At 42.0% G+C, this 21,327-nt stretch overlaps 1 protein-coding gene across 1 annotated transcript; it reads right to left on the bottom strand.

Moving 5' to 3' along the window:
• Window positions 1–1,077: 1,077 nt before the first annotated feature.
• tmem276b (transmembrane protein 276b) lies at window positions 1,078–18,439 on the bottom strand. Its single transcript, XM_018763393.2, has 4 exons — window positions 17,874–18,439; window positions 8,715–8,828; window positions 7,267–7,404; window positions 1,078–1,935 (listed from the first exon to the last, which is right to left on the bottom strand). Exons 1-4 carry the CDS (start codon window positions 18,298–18,300, stop codon window positions 1,691–1,693), a joined length of 924 nt encoding a protein of 307 aa, XP_018618909.1. The 5' UTR covers window positions 18,301–18,439; the 3' UTR covers window positions 1,078–1,690.
• Between the last annotated feature and the right edge of the window lie 2,888 nt (window positions 18,440–21,327).

Genomic DNA, 21,327 nt, shown 5'->3' with positions numbered 1-21,327 from the left:
TCCAAGAATAAAACTGTATATTGAAACTACTAACATTGTTTATCATTCAAAACATTGAAAAGCATAATATGAGTCAAAGTAAGACGAGTTAGTAGCTTTTTGAGCTGATACTTGAGTATTGTCCTTGACTATTGTTCTTGACTGCTCTGCCTACCTCCAAATGAATTTTAACTCCTTTAAGATGTGCTTCTTGTTAAAGAGGAGACGGTCAAAACCTAGGTGAAGTGTGCAATGAATTTAACTTCTTTGGCACCTTTTGAAGCAATTTCAAAAATAGTAACCTCTTAAAATCATGCAAAGCTTTTCTGTTATTTTCCACATACGTACACAATATTTTTAAAAATCTATCTTGAAGACTACCGGAATATAAAGTATTATTTTAACCCAAAGAAAACAACGATGAATTGTACACCATTAAGAGACAATGATAAGCACGAGGGCAGAATTTGTCAAAAGGTGTCAAGGCAGATAAGTCACAAAGATCAAGAGAAATTTAACAAAGTTTTAAAAAAAACTAAACAAAATTTGCTGTGTACAGACATTCATTTATGTGATATCTCACTTTAACAAGGTTTTTCGAGGTGGCTCAAACTGAGGGCTTGCTGTTCTCGATACTGTAAGTGTAAATTCCCTTTGTTGGTTTATAATAAATGTATGATATAAAGTACAGTGATCATGTTTGCTGGAGAAGGATGGACCCAGGGAGGAAACTAATCAGGCTATTTGCAATAACATACTGGTATACTTTTTACATTGTAAATACAATTAAATGCATTGAAACCCATAACTCTTCTTCGTAACCTGAGAAAGAAAAGATAATTCCTTACGTAAACACTGTTAATGGAACCTTGATTTTTCTTGGATACATGCCAATAGTTTGGGCTTTTTATGTTTTAGGAAAACTGTGATTCAACCCCAAGGGCACAATCATCTTTACTTCCAGGAAACCACCACATAGTCAAGGTTCCATTAAAATGACATTATTACTATGGAAACAAGCATTCAACAAAAAAAATTAACATCAATCCAGAAATGCATGTACACAAACTTTACCCTGGAAGCAAAGAAGTTGCCCTTTAAAGTTTAAAATTGTAATTTTATATTTCAGTATTACCTTTGTGTTTTGTGCTCTTCCGCTACCAGCAGAACCACTGTCAAGGTTTCAGGTATTTTTGGAATTATCAGTTGTTCAAAATCATTTAAAAAATGTATTATTCAAATATTTGTAACATCCATCAAGGTTGAACGTTATGCCAGCATAATTTATTTGGTTAGTATCTCCTTTTTGTATTTTCCAGGCAATAACAAGCACAGTACAGTCCACCCAACTAGAAGACAACTTAATTCTATACGTATTGTTTTGTTTGGGTTTCTTTAATACTGAAATCGTGTCTTTTTACATATACAATTTGTGGTGAGACACAAAATGGGTACAAAGGGAGACAGCACCATTTTAAGAGAATACCTCTTCATAACAGCATCCTTATATCTGTCCACTTTAGGTCGAGCAGTATGCCCCAAAGAACTGCGGGTCCTGTTGGTCTGTTATGTGCGAGTGCTTCTTGAGTTCAGCAATAGTACAGCACTTTGCCCACTTCTTGCTCCTGACAGAACTGTTTACATTAGGAATGTCTTGGAAGGAAATGATTCGGGAGCCAGGAGTCAGACAAGTGCAAGGCTACGTCCGTGGTCAGACACTGCCATTTTCTTGCCTGGGCTTGTGAACCATCGTGCGGGGAGCAGTAAGGGATGGGGCCAGTGTACACAGAAATCCAGCCAGAAGGGTGAGGCCCAGCCCTCCCCAGGCACAAAACATGGACCAGCCATACCCATGACTGATGTCCTCTGGTAATCCATACATGTATCGTGGATAACGGGACAGTTCGAAATTGATCCCTGCCACACAGGTACACAGGGAGATAATGCAGCATGTTCCTGTGGGAGACACCAGATCGGGAAAGAAAATTAATTACAAACCTAAGAAACCTACAAAGAAAGATTAGTAGTACAGAAAAACAAGAATTGCATGCATATTTTTATCACCATTTAAATTTTGCTCTCAAGCCTGTTTAACAGCTGACCAGTCTGTTTGAGCCAACTTTGCTCTCTTTTTTTTTCCAAAAATGTTGACAAGGAATTATTGTAGCTTTATGTTCTCAGCTCAGAAACTGCATTCTTTGAAGAGAGCACACGTTTCATTTTCTTTAGAAATTTAGAGCCAGATCTTGCATTCCACAGGTAAATTTAGAAGTGTAGTTATCTTTACATCTGTAGAATAACAGGGGTGCAGGTAGCAAAATATTTAGAGCTGCTGCAGGACCTGGTTTTAAATCCCATCTACTGATGTGGTAGGCTTGATTAAATTACTTACCCTGAACTGCTAAAGTAAAAGTTACCCAGATGTATAAATGTGCAAATAACTGCAAGTTACTGCTGCAAGTCTCTTTTCGGAAAAAGTGTCAGTTAAATAAAAAGTGTAATGCTGACTGTAGATCATTTGTGAAACCTGTTGGATTTATCTGAAATATATGGTAAACATAAATCAGTAATAATAAATCATAAACCTAATAAATATCCACATTCAATAATAATAATAATAACAACAACAATAATAATGTTTATCCAGTAGATGGCACCATAACTACGTAAATAATGATACGATGACTAAAATGCATTTTGAAGACAAAAAAGAGGGGTTAACTGATAATGGCATCAGTGAAAGAACAAAATAAGAAATTAATCATAGAAATCCACAGAATACAAAATGACACTAAGACATCAGAAAAGCACAATATAAGGAGAAAATAATAGTAAAACAAATGATCAGAGAGAAAATAACACATTTTATTAAAAGCAATTCTAAAAATGTAAATATTAAGTTTACATTAAAACCTGCATAGAGTAGGTGATTCCCCGACAGTCTTGGAAAGGGAATTCCACAGATTGGCAAGGTGAAAACACTCATTAAAGTGCTCACTCAGCTCAGGAATTTCACCCATATTCAAAAAAAAAAAAAAAAAATTCCATTGTGAAATTATAGCACCACATTCCTTCCACATGATGTTGTCCTCATTCACCAATTGTCAGTAGAATTGTGTCATATCCACTATAAACACAATATTCCCACAAACCCAATATTTATCTGAGATGGACAGGCCTCGCACATTCTTATTGATGGAGCCCCAGTTCATAATGACAGTATTACAATGGATGCCATGCTTAGGCATGTTTGACAGGTGGCTAATCTAAACTCTCAAAAGGCAGTCACTTAGTTTCACTGGTGAATATTTCAATTCAAACATTAACTGTGTCAAATGAGTTTTAACAGGAAAAAATGGCTCAGTAATAGTAATAACAGTAGTAATAACAACATTTCTTGTGCTCAAATATTTAGCATGGTTCTATTTTTCGTATTGATAATGGTTCATATGAATTTTAAAATTATTTGCATTTAAGAATTAGCATAGTAACAGTTAACATTTTCTTCTGTATGGATCGCAAACCTTACCATGATAGAGAGCCTTGTGCAAGGGATTCTGAGAGCAACGCTATCTAGAGCTTTATATTCCTGGTGGGGTCACTCTACATCCACAGTGAGACAAAACGGGATCCATAAAATAGACTTAAAAGATCTAAATTGTAATATGAGCATCAGTCCAGACTGTATTCACTGGAAAGCAGATCGACGGTTGGTATTCACCGGCGAGAACCGAGTGGGTGGGTAACCAGTGTAGCCTGGCCATACCACATGTAAAAAGACTATGGGCTCACAAACCACTAGGTAAGGTTTGGATATTATGGAATAGCTGAGAGGCAACAGAATGCATGAAACATTGAGGTGAAGGTGATACGGTTATTTACAGTGAAAAAAACACTACCAAATTAAATAACAATTAACATATTAAAAAATCAGTTACTTGCAAGTGTTTCCAAAGCATAATTCTTGCTTACAAATCTTTCCTCATCTATCAACTTCCCCAAAATGAGGCAGAAGATCTAAGATTCTCACACAATAACAGCCATATGAACTGCAAAGTTAAATATTTTAATTATTTAGGTTACTTTGACCAATCATGAGATTGTTTCATATTTCCATCAAGCCATTAATATACTGAAATTAATCAATACATTTTAAAATTAACAGATCAGTTTCAGTATACAAACCATAAAAAAACATCTCAACACCCTTTAAAAGACCTTAATTTTTTTAAAAAAATTAGCCTTCTGCAAGATATGTGTATGTGTATTAAAGGAGAGCTTGACATATGTAAAGTTTATAAAACTGGATTATGCTAGCAAGCACAAAACAGAAACTGGATGGGATATGAAGCCACCAAACGGATTCAATTTGTTTCTAACTATAGGATGTTGTGCAAAAAAACAGAGGTCGGTAACTGAAAAGCACTCAGATGGGTAAACATACATATATTGTTTGGCGTTGCTATGAAACAGTTGGTCCATGATTTATGTGACTTTAAGATACCATGGCGTGATTGCCAATGCTGCACTTGTCCAAGACCTAGTTCTCTGTCACAGCGGGGGGTTAGGTGCACTGCCTATAGGGGAGTGAGTGAAAACAGAAGAGATCTGTTTAACTTTCACTAAAACAATGCAAACTGGTTCTTGGGATATATGGAATGTCACCACACAGTGAGTAGGGCAAGTGCTTGAGCTCCACACATACTATTTACCCTGATGCCAAACTTTTTGACTGGAGGTGTTCCCTCCCTTTCTCTGGTTCATTGGCTGAGTCCTGTACAGTTAAAGCTTGTTCCAGTAAACAAGAGAGAGGCCTGATGAGGATACAAATTGCATTAGGGGAAACTCATGGTTATTAGTGGTTACCTGCCAAGGAAGCTTGCATGCTATAGAGCCTTTCTAGAGACAGTAAACCCAGTGCCAGAGAGGTAACACCCAAAAACTGTGCAGTCCTAAGAGATTTCAATGCACATGTGGGTAACGGTGAGGAAACCTGGACAGACGTAATCAAAAAAAAACAGTGCGTCTGATCTGAAGTCCAGCAACGAATTATTTCTGGACTTCTGTGCATGTTATGGATTGGACTTAACAAGCACCATGTTTAAGCACTAGGTAGATCACAAGTTAAAGGTCAATCACAACTTTGCACTTTTGATCTCTGACCTGAGGCCATTTGCTATAGACTCTAGGGTGAAGAGGTGTTCTGAGCTGTTAACCAATCACTACAATCAGGGAGCTTGGGAGATCACCATACAGACCAGGAAAGCTGATTGAAGTAATAAGGACATCCTGGGAATGCCTAATGGAGTCTCTGCTTTGGAATGTCTTTAACTTCCACCTCCAAATGAGCACCTCTTGCATTTAGACTGAAGTCAGGGACATGGAGTGTGAATGGATTCCGGTCAAGGCTGCTATTATGCAGGCTGCTTTAACAAGTTGCGGATGTAAGGCTGTTGTCGGCCGCCAGAGAAATAGAGCAAGAACCTACAGGGATAAAAGAAGCTTCCAGGTTAAACCAGGAAGCCTACGGTGCATTCCTGGCCTGGAGATTTAGCAGAAAGTTACAGACAGGTTAAAAAGGCAACAGCAGCATCAGTTGCAGAAGCCCAAGCAAGGATATGGGAGGAGAGGAGTCAGGTTACGTTATGAGGACTGGCCTTTGGGGGTCATGAAAAGGGATCTCCCAAATTGTCTGGCAACAAAGGAAAGAAAAGCAAAGTATCATTCAAGATCTTCTCAGGAAGGATGAGGCTATACTGACTGTGCTTGGGGGTGTCATTGGGAGGTGGAAGAAACACTTTGAAGAATTCCTGAACCCAGTAAAAAAGCTTTCCATTTAGGGGGTAATGCCACATTTTCCTAAAGCATCAGAGTCTCTTTCTAATGCTAACTTCACTGCGGCAGGGAGACAGCTCCAGCAGTGGCAGGACAAGTAAAAAAGATTTGTCAAGAAATATTGTAAGCATTGGATGCTGTTGGGGTTTCTTGGATAAAATGGATCTTCAATTTTGAATGGAAGGCTGGGGCAGCACCTATGGACTGGCAAACAAGAGTAGTGATTTCAAGATTTAAAACGGGGGGAGGGGGGACAAGGGGATTTGTTCTAACAAAGGATGATGCTTCTCAGTCTTTCTGGGAAAGATGATTCCAGGGTACCGGAGATGAGTCTATGGTCAGTTGTCAAGCCTCAGATTCCGGAGATACAATGTGGATTTTCTTCTGGCTATTGAACTGTCCCCTATCTCTGTACTCTTGCAAGGATACTGGAGAGAACAGCACAAGAAAGCATAATCTTCAGAATTTACACCATTTTACATGAGTTTTGTCAACTTGGATAAAGTTTGTGTTTGTGAACCTTGGCATGTTCTGTGGTACATGATGCAAGAATACAGGGGTGATAGGACTACTTCTGTGCATCACATTCTCTGGGTCTACAGAGTGAGAGTTGAGCCTACTTCTTCAATGTTAAGGTATTTATCCTCATTCAGCATAGATACAGACTCTAGCGAGGACGTGTGTTGCCTCCTCTTCTGTTTGTTGTGTTTATGAATAGGATGTCAGGGCACACTGAAGATTTGGATCATATCCACGTTGGGGATGTCAGGATTTCGTTGATGTTTTTTTTTTTTCTTTTTTTCAGATGATGTGCAACTTAGCTTTATGAGACTGCAACTTGCTGAGAGTAGTTCAAACCCAAGTGGGATGCAGTCATGACGAAGGTCAGCACCTCATAAATCTGAGAGGTCACCAGAGCTCAGAATTTTATTCAGTTTACAATCAAGCTGCATTTCTACCTATTCATCTTATTTTTCTCAAAGGCTGGGTGGACACGATTACAAATGCAAAAAGAAAAACAGTTAAATTAGTAATTAAAAAAACATTTAAATTAGTAATTATGGCACATGCCACCCTGACTTAATCAAGAGGTTTGCAGTTAAGAAATAACTAAATGCTTTAAATGTGTCTTCCATGTGAAAATATTGAGTATCCCCATGCACCTGTAGAGCTGTGATAAGATGGATTTAATCTGGCACGTTTTTGTTTCAGGCAAGGAAATAAATCCATGATCAGCAACAGCACTTCATAGCTATGTTTATGAGAAGCAAACGCCCTGTAGCCAACCCTGCTCCCTTGTGAAATAAACAGCAAAGCACAGGCAAAGTGCCAAATAGCAGGCCTATCCCTTCTCAAGAGCAACTGGAAAGGAGCCGGCACAAAATACCACTTCTGCCAGGCAAAGTAGGGACAAGATGTGTGAAACGGTACACATGCAAACTCCATTCTTACCTCCCATGAGGAAAAGAAGTCCTGCTACATACTGCATCAAGTCGTGTTGTTTACAGCAGCCCAGCACCCCAATGATCCAACCAAAGAGAATGATGGATACTGCCATGCCTATAAAGCCAGCTGTCATTCTGCGGAGGTCTAGTGAGACCCAGGGGACAAAGCAGGAGGACAGAGTGAATTATGACATGTGCTACAGGACAAGGAGGCTGGAGGCAGGAGAAAGTCTATCTATCTATCCATCTATCTATCTATCGGGGAAGAACCCATTAAAATTTTATCAAGGTAGTTAGTTATCTACTTCGTATTTCATGCTAAACCATCATGCACTTCAATTTTCCAGAATTTTAGGTTGCACTCGTTTTTAATTTTATTAAATCACTTTATTCAACAATTCATGAAAAGAGTTGAGCTTATAAAGCATATAATTTTCATCCTCTAGTGAGATGCTCTTTGAAAGAATGAAATCAGTTGCATTTCATGTACATTACATTCAACATTCAGAAATGTTCATTGTAATATTCATCTACTTCATCTCTTTGAAATTCAGAGGAATATCATTTTGTTTGTTTTTTTTTTTTTTTACTGAATCCTGCTTCAGGCTCATCTAACATCTAACAAACTCTTGTAAAACATCTAACAAGAGCTTCTTAGATATTTTCTATAGGAAAAGAAGGAAGAAGTTGTTTTAAGAGTTGATATGGCATTTTAAACTCATGTATTCTGCAATATCCTTTTAATAAAATTTTGTTAGCTGTTGTCTTTTCATGAATTCTTGAAAACGATATCGGCAAATGTGCAGCACGACTGACAGGATAATTATGTTAATTAGAATTTTGAGTGTAATTACTTCCAAGTCACCTCCTCTACCCTCAGGCGCACTTAGTATAAAAAAACATATGTTCACTTTATTAAAACCTGTGTGCAGCTGGAGATCAAATGTGGAGTTATACACACTTTTCTTTTTGTGACTCAAAAATGTTCACCTCGTATGCTGTGCGCCACAGTGAAGACCTCCTGGTTTTGGAAAACAATCATAACATTTCAATATTTCAAAAATTGTTCTGTTAACAGCCTTTACATCTACTTTGCTGATATCTTCATCCAAAACTATATAGTTTAGTTACACAGCTGGGCATCTTACTGGAGAAATTCTTGTTGAAGGGTACTATAGCAGCGAACATCTATCAATTTCTTGTCCTTTACTACTGCGTTACTTAATTTATACACCTGATGACACTAAGTTAATCTTCTAAGATGGTTACAAAAGCAGAAGGCCTCACACTTTACCATGTGAGATTTCATTTTCTCATTTACTGCATTAGGTAACTGTGCAGAGTTAGGGCATATCTGTCTTTGTCTAAATTAGCACTAATAGTGCAACATTCACACAGAGAAAGGCAGGCTGCCCAGCAAGTGATAAACAAGGCACTGAGACGGCCACCACTTACGGAGTGCGTGCCACTCGTCCTGCCGTATTGTCTTGGTTATGTTGATGGGCAGATTTCGAGGAAGAACAGAGGATGAGTAGTGGTACTTTACTGGTGTGCAACGCTGAATCAACCCTGTAAACACAAAGTGCACAGCGTCCAGCAAGAGACAGACAAGGAAGGAGACAAAAAGAACAAGAGAAAACAACACTTTTCAAAGAACTTCTTGTCTTAATTATGACTGACTTTTAGCTGTTGCTTTACCTTTTGCTGTTGGTTCAGGGCTGAAGTTCTGCAAACCTTTGCCAAAAGGCTGGTTTCTGACAGATACTGCTTATTTTTGGTTGTAAAAACAAATAATATTGATTTTGGTAAGATTTTCATATCTTTAAGGAATAAATTGAAATTGCTTCCTTATAAATATCTTATATGAGCAATATGCAATTTAAAGAAATTTAAATAAAAATAAAAAAAAATATGCCACTAAATTATTTTTAAGCCTTTTACAAACATAATTTGTCTATGGGTCCAAAATACTTTAAATATGTATTTAGACTATAATTGTTTTCATAAATGCCCAAAAAAGAGTAAAATTGCAACAATGTCCTGTGCCATATTACAGGTGGCTACTGCTAAAGTCTAGGTACATTTGAGCCTTCTAGTGTCAAGCTAATGTAATATTCAAGTATATTAGGACACTAAAGCATCATAAGTACAGAAACAAGCAAAGAGGACAAAACTGTTAAAAAAATTATCAAACAAAACAAATTCGTCGCTTCTGTCCAGGTGCTGTGAGACAATTACGCTATTCGTTGCATCACCATGCTTCTGTTAAATCTGAGATTGTTCTTCACATTCTCGGGCCATCTAGAGTATGGTGCTCAATCACATAGAGCAGCAATACACACAAAATAAGTAAAATAATAAAATTAAATAAAAGGGTAAATAAAAGACTCCTCCGTGAACCGCCACCTTATCGTGGTGGAGGGGTTTGAGTGCCTGAATGAGTCCAGGAGCTATGTTGTCTGGGGCTACATGCCCCTGGTAGGGTCTCCCATGGCAGACAGGTCCTGGATGACAGACGAGACAAAGCGCGGTTCAAAAACCCCTTATGACAAAAAAATCAAGGCGTCCGTTTACCCCGCCCGGTATGGGGTCACCGGGGCCCCACCCTGGAGCCAGGCCTGGGGGGGGGGCTCGCATGCGAGCGCCTGGTGGCCAGGTCTATGCCCACGGGGCCTGGCCGGGCTCAGCCCGAAGCCACAACGTGGAGCCGCTCTTCGGTGGGCTCACCACCTGCAGGAGAAACCATAAGGGGCCGGTGCGTTGTGATTTGGGCGGTGGTCGGGGCCGAGTGCCCGGCCGACCCAAACCTCGGGCGCCAACTCTGGTTTTTGGGACTTGGAATGTCACCTCACTGGCGGGGAAGGAGCCTGAGCTGGTGCGGGAAGTTGAGAGATACCGTCTAGATATAGTCGGGCTCACTTCCACTCACAGCTTGGGTTCTGGAACCACTCTACTCGATCGAGGGTGGACTCTCCACTATTCTGGCGTTGCCCAAGGTGAGAGGCGGCGGGCTGGTGTGGGCTTATTAATAGCCCCCCAGTTCAGCCGCCATGTGTTGGAGTCTACCCCGGTGAATGAGAGGGTCATCTCCCTACGCCTTCGGGTCAGGGAACGGTCTCTCACTGTCGTTTGTGCTTATGCGCCTAGCGGCAGTGTAGAGTACCCGGCCTTTTTAGAGTCCCTGGGGGGCGTGCTGGAAAGCGCTCCCACTGGGGACTCTGTCGTTCTACTGGGGGACTTTAACGCCCACGTGGGCAGCGACAGTGATACCTGGAGGGGCGTGATTGGGAGGAACGGCCTCCCTGATCTGAACCCGAGCGGTGAGTTGTTATTGGATTTCTGTGCTAGTCGCGGTTTATCCATAACGAACACCATGTTCATGCATAAGGGTGTCCACCAGTGCACTTGGCACCAGGACACCCTAGGTCGGAGGTCGATGATCGACTTTGTAGTCGTTTCTTCTGACCTTCGGCCATATGTCTTGGACACTCGGGTGAAGAGAGGGGCTGAGCTGTCAACTGATCACCACCTGGTGGTGAGTTGGATTCGATGGCGGGGGAAAAAGCTGGACAGACCTGGCAGGCCCAAACGCATAGTGAGGGTCTGTTGGGAACGTTTGGCGGAGGCCCCTGTCAGAGAGGTCTTCAACTCCCACCTCCGACAGAGCTTCAACCAGGTCCCGAGGGAGGTGGGGGACATTGAGTCTGAATGGACTATGTTCCGCTCCTCCATTGTCGGTGCGGCTGTTCGGAGCTGCGGCCATAAGGTCTCCGGTGCCTGTCGCGGCGGCAATCCCCGAACACGGTGGTGGACACCGGAAGTAAGGGATGCCGTCAAGCTGAAGAAGGAGTTCTATCGGGCCTGGCTGGCTCATGGGACTCCTGAAGCAGCTGACAGGTACCGACGGGCCAAACGGAGCGCGGCTCTGGCAGTCGCCGCGGCAAAAACTCGGGCTTGGGAGGAGTTCGGTGAGGCCATGGAGGAAGACTTTCGGTCGGCCTCAAAGAGATTCTGGCAAACCGTCCGGCGACTCAGAGGGGGGAAGCGGTGTTCCACGAACACTGTTTACAGTGGAAGTGGTGCGCTGCTGACCTCAGCTGAGGATGTTCTCGGGCGGTGGAAGGAGTACTTTGAGGATCTCCTCAATCCCTCCGACACGCCTTCCGTAGAGGAAGCTGAGGCTGGGGACTCGGAGGGGGACTCGTCCATTACCCTGGCTGAAGTTGCTGAGGTAGTCAAAAAACTCCTCGGTGGCAAGGCTCCGGGGGTGGATGAGATCCGCCCCGAGTTTCTCAAGTCTCTGGATGTTGTGGGGCTGTCTTGGCTGACACGCCTCTGCAGCATCGCGTGGAGTTCGGGAACGGTGCCTCTGGACTGGCAGACCGGGGTGGTGGTCCCTCTTTTTAAGAAGGGGGACCGGAGATTGTGTTCCAACTACAGGGGGATCACACTCCTTAGCCTCCCTGGGAAAGTCTATGCCAGGGTACTGGAAAGGAGAATCCGACCGATAGTCGAACCTCGGATTCAGGAGGAGCAATGCGGTTTTCGCCCTGGCCGTGGAACACTGGACCAGCTCTATACCCTCACTAGGGTGTTGGAGGGTTCGTGGGAGTTTGCCCAACCAGTCCATATGTGTTTTGTGGACCTGGAGAAGGCATTCGACCGTGTCCCTCGTGGCATCCTGTGGGGGGTGCTTCGGGATTATGGGGTTCGGGGCTCGTTGCTACGGGCTGTTCGTTCCCTGTATGACCGGAGCAGGAGCTTGGTTCGCATTGCCGGCAGTAAGTCAGACCTGTTCCCGGTGCATGTTGGACTCCGCCAGGGCTGCCCTTTGTCACCGATTCTGTTCATTATTTTTATGGACAGAATTTCTAGGCGCAGTCAGGGAACGGAGGGTGTCTGTTTTGGTGGCCGCGAGATCTCGTCTCTGCTTTTTGCGGACGATGTGGTCCTGTTGGCTTCATCAAGTCAAGACTTGCAGCGTGCACTGGGGAGGTTTGCAGCCGAGTGCGAAGCGGCGGGGATGAGAATCAGCACCTCCAAATCCGAGGCCATGGTTCTCAGTCGGAAAAAGGTGGATTGCTCCCTCCGGGTTAGGGGGGAGTTGCTCCCTCAAGTGGAGGAGTTTAAGTATCTTGGGGTCTTGTTCACGAGTGAGGGAAAAATGGAGCGGCAGGTCGACAGACGAATCGGTGCGGCGTCTGCAGTAATGCGGTCATTGTACCGGTCTGTTGTGGTGAAGAGGGAGCTGAGTCGTAAGGCGAAGCTCTCAATTTACCGGTCGATCTACGTTCCTACCCTCACCTATGGTCATGAACTCTGGATCATGACCGAAAGAATGAGATCGCGGATACAAGCGGCAGAAATGAGTTTCCTCCGCAGAGTGGCTGGGCGCACCCTTAGGGATAGGGTGAGGAGCTCAGTCACCCGGGAGGAGCTCGGAGTAGAGCCGCTGCTCCTCCGCATCGAGAGGAGCCAGTTGAGGTGGCTCGGGCATCTGTTCCGGATGCCTCCTGGACGCCTCCCTGGGGAGGTGCTCCGGGCTTGTCCCACTGGGAGGAGGCCTCGGGGCAGACCCAGGACACGTTGGAGAGACTATGTCTCCCGGCTGGCCTGGGAACGCCTTGGGGTTCCCCCAGAGGAACTGGAGGAGGTGTGCGGGGAGAGGGAGGTCTGGAGTACTCTGCTTGGACTGCTGCCCCCGCGACCCGGCCCCGGATAAAAGCGGAGGAAGATGGATGGATGGTAAATAAAAGAAAGTATACTCAATCAGCTAAAACTGGTATAAGCTCTTGTTTAAAAATGTTTCATTTCACACTGATCTACATACGGTATGACAGAAGAAAACAAGTGGAAAAAAAAATCATATCGGCTAATTAAAAAGGCAGATTTTACATTTACATTTATTCATTTAGCAGACGCTTTTGTCCAAAGCAACGTACATCAGAGCAAAAGTACAATTTATGCATTCATTTTAATAGATTTTAATACATCTTGGACTGAAATAAGGTATTTATTGCAATAAGGTAATTATGTGAAAATTCATTTCAAATGTACCATGTGCAAAAAAAAAAAAAAAAAACTATTAATCATAAAACAAATTTCTAGATGCAGCTAAACAGACCAGCCAACTAAAGTAAAAGAAAGTGAAATGACTCTGCTAGAGTTCAAGTTGGTTTACTGTGGCAGTGTTGTTGCTATCACACAATCCCTCACCTAATGCATAATGAGAAGACTTGAAGACTAATTATTGTTGATTAAGATGTCATCAGGAAATATGGTGCTATTAAAATTTAACAATGACTGACAAGTTAAACAGCATAAAGAGGAATAATATTCTAAGGCTGTGATCCATACAACATTAAAACTTTTATTAATGAAAAAAGTCACAGTGCCATAAACACATTCCTGTAAAGAAAAAAAGACCAAGGTTTAGGATTTGAATCCATGAAAGCAGATTATATTATATAAATTAGATACTTTAGAATGACCTCTAGAAATACTATGCTTTCAAGTTTCACCTAAATTAATATTAACCATAATCTTCATCTTAAGTACAGCACTTATCGATACTTGTTACACAACATAAACTTTGAGAAAAATGCAAAATGCAACCAAAACTGGAACTGGTTAATTCACTAAAACTAAAAACAATAAATTATGGCTGTTTGTGTGGCTGACACTGTCTTCAGTTTGATATACAAAAAGTTAATATAGTTTTTGCTGTGACCCTGCACTAATAAGTGAATGTGTGACTAAATAATAAACTTTTGCTGGCTACAAATCTAAAAATACTTAGAATGTATCATTTACAGTATGTATATTAAAATATATATATCTCATTTGGAAGCACTTGCCATTCAGATTAAACTGTCATCCATATTCTTTACTACTTATGGATTAAATCATAGTAAAATTAATACTTTTATAATGTATGAAATACACACTCACTGGCTGAAACCACTTGTTCCAAGCAGGGTCACAGCAAACCAGAGCCTAAACAACACAGGGTGCAATGCTGGAGGGGGAGGGGGACACACCCAGGACGGGACGCCAGTCCATCGCAAGGCATCCCAAGTAGGACTCAAAGCCCAGAACCGCCAGAGAGCGGGACCCGGCCAAACCCGCTGCACCACCGTGTCCCCCATTTTTTAAATAATAATTAGAAATATTTTCTAATACCCTGTCAGAGACACCAAGCCCTCAAAACCATCTGTATTCATAACAATTCAGAACAGTCACACATTTTTGTTGTAAATATTCATTAACATTTCTTGTAACTAGATCCCTGCAGAACAGGATATGCGATGGACCAAAAAATGTGAAAAAATTATTTTGCCTTTCAGCAAAAACTGTGTCTCATCCATCCATCCATTTTCAGTTACTGCTGGCCCTGTCCAAGGCTACAGTGATCCGGAGCATGTCCCGGAAGCCTAAGGTCTCAGATATAACTATAATTAAAGTATTTTATTTTAGCATTATTATTAACTGAAACCATAGGGGGCACGGTGGTGCAGTGGGTTGGACCGGGTCCTGCTCTCCGGTGGGTCTGGGGCTCGAGTCCCGGCTGGGGTGCCTTGCGACGGACTGGCGTCCCGTCCTGGGTGTGTCCCCTCCCCCTCCAGCCTTACGCCCTGAGTTGCCAGGTTAGCCTCTGGTTCCCTGCGACCCCGTAAGAGACAAGCGGTTCAGAAAGTGTGTGTGTGTGTGTGTGTGTGTGTGTATTAACTGAAACCTACATTAAAATTTTATCTATTTTAAAACAGATGAAACTCACACAAATACGGGGAGAACACCCAAAGACTGACATTCATGTGTACTGCATATACATGTGAGAAGGTAAGGAAAGAATGATGGTAAGGTGGATGAGGACATAGGAGCAAACTAACTTCCTGTGTAGTTGCTTGTGTAAAGCATCCTATGTCTGCAATACCATACTTCACAGTCACACATTCCTGTTCACCTGAAGCACTGGTTCCATGAAAGAACTGAAACAAACTGTCACCAGCACACTGACACCCTGACTGTGCCACAATTTGTTGCACCCCAAATGTCATAAAGAGTCACACAACGTTTAATATGCTGTAGCATGTGGCTAAAGGATACTTAACTTTTTCCAGCGGTGAACAGATCAGAATGAGAGCGCATATTAGTTTGAATATTGTTGCTTAACATACAGAAAGCTTGTTTTATTTAAAATGGACCATATAGTGCATTTATAAAATTTTAGGTAGAGAAAATGTAACACATTACGTTGGACTAGTTTCAAATATACTGTCACATATCGTTTTTCCAGATTTTACTTCAGAGTAAACACTGGTGAGTCACATAAATTTATATTTATTTATTTAGCAGATGCTTTCCTCAAAAATGATGTACAACTCAGAGTAAACAAAAGTACACTCCAGAACAGACAGATACAGAAATGATCATCAAAGCACAGCATATCTCTCAAAAAGCAATGGTTTGTTTGTTTGTGGCATGTAGGAGATAAATAAGAATTTAGAATTAAGAACCATACTATAGAATTAAGCGTCCAATGCGAAATACAAAGATGAACGCAACAGATGAGAAGCAAATTCATGCAGCTGTTACTAGAGCAGGAGAGGGAATCAGCAGTTCTGAGGGAAAGAGAGCTCATTCCACCATCTCAGCCAAAACCCAAGGACCTACAGACTTTCTCTTTTGGACCCGTACATATATTCATACCTGCACGCACGCGCACGCACGCGCACGCACACACACAGACAAAGAATATTGGAAACACCATATATAAGGACTCAAACTTTGAGTAGCAGCTACATGACAATTATAAAGGAAACTACACAGGTGAGTGAAATTAATTTATGCGTTTCAACAATAAGGACATTAACATCTAGTTTGTAAAGCAACACAGAACAGCTGTCTAAACCTGAGAAATGGCCAGATTGCCTTGTGCAGGTGCATTAGCCACAAGAAAAGCAACGTGAATTCATGGAGGGGGGAGGCGGGGATTAGTGTTAATAGTCTCGACAACATACTGTATTTGTGAAAGTAGAAAAAAGTCAGTCAGGAATGAGGAAGAGCAGCTCAATGCCAAAGCTTCTTGACATGGATAATAAGAACCCTGAGGCTTGACAGAAAAGGTGCTAAAAACCACAAAACTGCCTCAACATACGGATCATCATGGCCTTTGTGACAAATCTCAACAAAAACGACATGTTGTGAGCTTCACAAAGCTATTCATTTAGGGTTATTTCGGTATTTATAAGTATTCAAGACCAATAGCAAGACTATTTTATTGTGGACCTGGGTGGTATACAATTGTATTGCACACAGTAAGCAATTAAATAAAGCAAATGTTCTCATTAACATCTTGGTTAAGATTTAACCGGTTAAATCTGGGACATGTTCTTCTAATGAGAACGTAGCATTAAATTAAAAGCAACATTTTCAATCGAAAGTTGAAGCACTGGGTGATCTTACTAAGGATACGAAACAAATACGGAGATGAATATTGACTAGACTCTAGAGCCCAATTAAAAAGATGGGACTAAATGTCTGGCTTCAGATACTAAGCACTATTTAAAACAGGAGCTCTGAAAATCCCTTTTTTAAATATATAAATCGTTGTAAAATTACTGCAACACAGCGTTACTAGTTTTCTATCAGTGATGAAGAAATACGTTAATTAGCGCAGTGCTTTCTTTCTAGATTGCTTGTGCGGGAAATAAAGTAAATACTGCCGTTACATTTATCCGACGCTTTTCTCCTAAGCGACTTACAGCGTTAAAGGTACAATTACCCATCCGGGTAATTTTACTGGAGTAATTTAGGGTAAGTACCTTGCTCAAGGGTAGAACAGCCGGAGGTGGGGATCGAACCTGCGACCTTTAGATCCAAAGGCAGTAGCACTAACCACTACGCTACCAGCTGTCCATAATAAATAAAATAAAATAAAATAAAATAAAATAAAAAAAAAAAATAAAATAAGGCATTCATCTTGTTGAGAATCAACACTGCCTATATTAAAAATGAAGCATTCGCGACCCGATTTTGACTCAGTAGAAGAAGAGTGAGCTCTGCAGGCAGACAAATAAAACGCCTGTCAATCATCGCAATGAAACTCAGCGGCACACGGACGGATCCAGTCCAGCGCACGTCGAGTGGAAGCGCCCTGGGCAGGACAGCGGTCAGCGCACGGACGCGGGTACTGCTCACTCATGATGATTAAACGTGGAGATCGCCATCATGTCATGTAATAAACATCCCCATTCCGTGTAAAAAAAAATCCGATCGCTGTGTTATCCAATTGCGTTTTGACTATCCATTTGATTTGTCCAAACACGGTGATTACTGCTTTCCTGCTTACGTTCCAAACAATCACGATCATCATCCCTACCGAAGCGAAGGCACGGGATTCAGGGATGTTTGGGAACCCTGGGCAGAAATGACATGACAGCAGTCGCGCTTGTGTCATTTCGTCTAAACTGCTCTCTCACCCAACAAAGGCGATCTTATTCACACGCTAAACCATGAAATATTTGCCTACTGTTTTGTTTGTAATTCCGTGGCGAGTCACCCGTTAAGCGCACACGTCGCGATCGTGTAAACACACACATTGAAAATGCCAACCTTTATATATGAGATCTTCAGTCTCCAAGTCAAATCCTTCCCGAAGACACTTTCTCCACAGCCCGGAGATGGTGGAGTTGAACTGCCGACTGCAGTGGGATTCCATGGCTGGAGCGGGGGCCAGGAAATGCCGTTTAACTCGGGGCAGACGAGCCCCCACACTTTCCACCTGCTCGCCTTCCACAACATGATCCCCATGATGATGATCATCATCCTGCTTCGGCGGCATCCTCAGGGGGAGGTTATGGCTGGAGATATAGATGTATCCCGGATCATTTCTTTTGTTCGCGTAATTCTTACACCTCTCCCGGTGCCGCCGCGCATCCGTCTCGTACCAGTAATCTGTACAAATGGCAATGGCCAGCAATCCCAACGCAGAGAACGCCAGCAAGAGACCCGTGCTCGTTAGGATCTTGATGGCAGCCATCTTCCTCGCGCGCTCGAGCCACTGGATCCGGACTCGCGGCCGTGATGGTAGGAGCTCGGCGCAGACAGCAGCGGAGCAGCGGAGCAGCGCTCACATTATTTCTGCAGCCGGCTGCACACACTGACGCGTCAGTCGCCGTCCGAAGTGCCCCCCTCCCTCTCTCTCTCTCTCTCTCTCTCGCTCTCGCCCTCCCTGCCCCGGCAGGGACGCAGGAGCCTAAAGCTCTCTTTTGTTGTGGTGCTTGAGCGCAGATGCGGTGCTCTTCACACCATCTGGGCTTCCGTCTGCATCGATTCGCGATGCTTGGCAACCTGCGCTTCGAGGCGAGGCTGGTGATGCAATAGCCCGCTGTGTCTCCCTCTCCTCCCTCCGGGGCTTCGGTACAACGAGGCGAGGGCAAGTCTGTCGTTTACAATAACAAAAACCGAAATACAACAAAAACAATCACAGAAACGTTACGCTTAAGTACTGGGGGGAGCCAGCAATACCTCAAAGACAAGTTATTCTTCTCCTTCTAACATATTGATAAAAAGACGCAGTCTAAATATTATTCGTAATTTGTCAAATGCTTCACAGATCTTAAAGTGAACATAAACGTCGCCGTGTCGAATTCGACTCGTACCGACCACTCCCTCGCTTTTCACCGTTTCTTCTTATAACTAAGTGGGAATATTAGACTGAGATATACGGAAAGGATCTATAAATTTGTTCCCGTACGTTCCAATATGATTAAGAGACCGCCGTTTTTTCTTTTTTTTTTTTTTTTTTTTAATTCGCTTAGAAATTATTATTGATGAAAAATCTGCGTGTTTTGCTTGCACTTTATTGCATGATTTGTTCATTTTATGTCTCTTTAGATGGCAGTTTGGTTGAAGCTATACAATTGGAAGCTCCTCCCAAAATTGGAGCTCATGTCCAAAGTAGGAGCGGGGTTAAATAAATGAATTAAATTACTATAATGGGGTTGGCAGTTTCATTTTTTTTCAGTGATGTCAAATTATTTGCAAAAAAAAAAAACAACTATTAAACATACCCAGAAGTTGTTGGCCCCTACTTCCCACCTTAACTTGGACAAAGAGTTAGTTTGTTACTCAAAAAAATCTATGTGACATGATATTGCAGGCCTGGGGTTTATCATCAATTGGATTGAAATATGCATTATTTCCATTCATACCTGTGAGGTTGTGGCAAGTACAGATACAGCAAAGTCTGCTGTCAGTGATGGATTTGTCATTACATTGGCTACCCATGGAAGAATGCTTTGAAATATTGGGCTTCTCAAAACAACCTGTTGCTTAAAACCTCTACTTCATTGTATGATGGGGAGACATAGCTCAGACTGACACAGTTTGAGAGCCATTGATAGCTGAAAAGAAAGTCATTTTCCATTTTCTTTGGAAATACAGCTGTTTCAGGACAAATTTTGCATAGACCCCCTTGGCCACTCATTTACCTTAGAGCATTTCATTGCATGCCTATACTTTAGAAAGAGGCTCCTAGTGCAGTTACATATTATATGCAGTTTAATGCTAGCAAAAACTTTTATATATATGAAAAAAAGTCCCTAATGTAGTGCAGCATGGATTCGAACCTCCATGACCTAGAGATCCCTGTTTTACTGTTTTGAAAGAAGAGTCCTTCAAGTTCCCGGTGATGTTAATATCTTTGGACCTCACACGTGAAGCCAAATTCAACTCCATGTCAAAGGACTTACTTTCTGAGACAGTTTGAACAATTCAGCCTTCTGCTTGCGGTGTAGATTCAATTCTGTGCTGCCATCATTGAGTCATTCTCATCTCCAAGTACCTGTCTGGTTTGGGCTACCCTAAAAGTATTACCAAGTGAGCAGAGAATATCATTGGCTGATACCTACCCAAATTTCTTGACCACCACAAGCCCACCCTTGTGGGAAGCTATGCAGGGCAAACAAGACTCACCACGATACAAAAAGAGATCTTTTCTTGAGTCTGTTACCAACTTCTAAAGTACACAGCATAATCTGCATCAACATTTGAAAGGAAATTAAGATTCCACTGCTGGCACCCAGCTATGAACTAATGTAATGCTATTGAAATTTGCACAGGTAATAGTGTATAGTTTACAATAATAGTGTTCTCCTGCCTTATGAAGTTAGCCTTCCTGACAAACCCTTTGTTAAGGTGAATTCTCATAACTTGAATATGTAATTGTCATTAGTTTTAATGGTAATTTTTATTTGCTCCCAAACCCCAAAAGTGACACCCAATTCTGCAAAAATCACAAAATCTGATTAAAATTAATACAGTTACTTTAATAGTTATCATTAGGTATCATACCACAACATAGTAAGGCAGCTTCCCTTCATAAATTGCTCTGTAGTACTGTAAGGTTGTCTACCTGTGCTTGTTCAGCCTTTTAAATATGTTTCCTTGATTGGCTACTGAGAGAGATCTGCAGTCAAACAAATCTAATGGATCTAAAATCCACAGAACACTGTATTCCAGGTTTAACTCCACCACCCACTATAACCCAAGAAAGGTGAAATAATTGATGCTGTGGAGGTAGCTTTTGGAGACATGCCACTATTGCAAAGTCTTGGGATCCTTGGATTTGAGAAATGAGATGTAATTCCAAGTTAGGCATAGTGTACTGAGAAGGAAGATCACTAAAGAGATCTGCTAAAATGTATTGCAAACTTCACAGAAATATTTACTTCTAGCAGAACAAGGAGGATGTTGAAGACTCCTAAATGAATGGTTTCCAAGTAATTAAAGTCAAGACACAACCTCTCAAATGACCCGCCTACCCCACTAAATGCAACGTGATTCAAATCAGTAATCATGTTGAAGTACAGTGATAACAGCTGATTTAATTCTGATTCATCCAAATCTGTAACAGGGACTGAAAAGAAAATTACACTTAGTAACTCCTTGGTAAAACTGTAGGCACATTAGTTGCACAAATTCTGAAGAATCATTAATTTAGTCATCATCCAGAAGAGTTTTTAAATTTGAAAGCACTTAGAAAATGTTTCTCTCTCGGATCTGT

Source organism: Scleropages formosus, chromosome 11, assembly GCF_900964775.1.
Source record: "Scleropages formosus chromosome 11, fSclFor1.1, whole genome shotgun sequence".
NCBI classification, from domain to species: domain Eukaryota; kingdom Metazoa; phylum Chordata; class Actinopteri; order Osteoglossiformes; family Osteoglossidae; genus Scleropages; species Scleropages formosus.
Note: the sequence above shows the minus strand (reverse complement) of the source record. Positions and strands in the feature narration are given on the sequence as shown.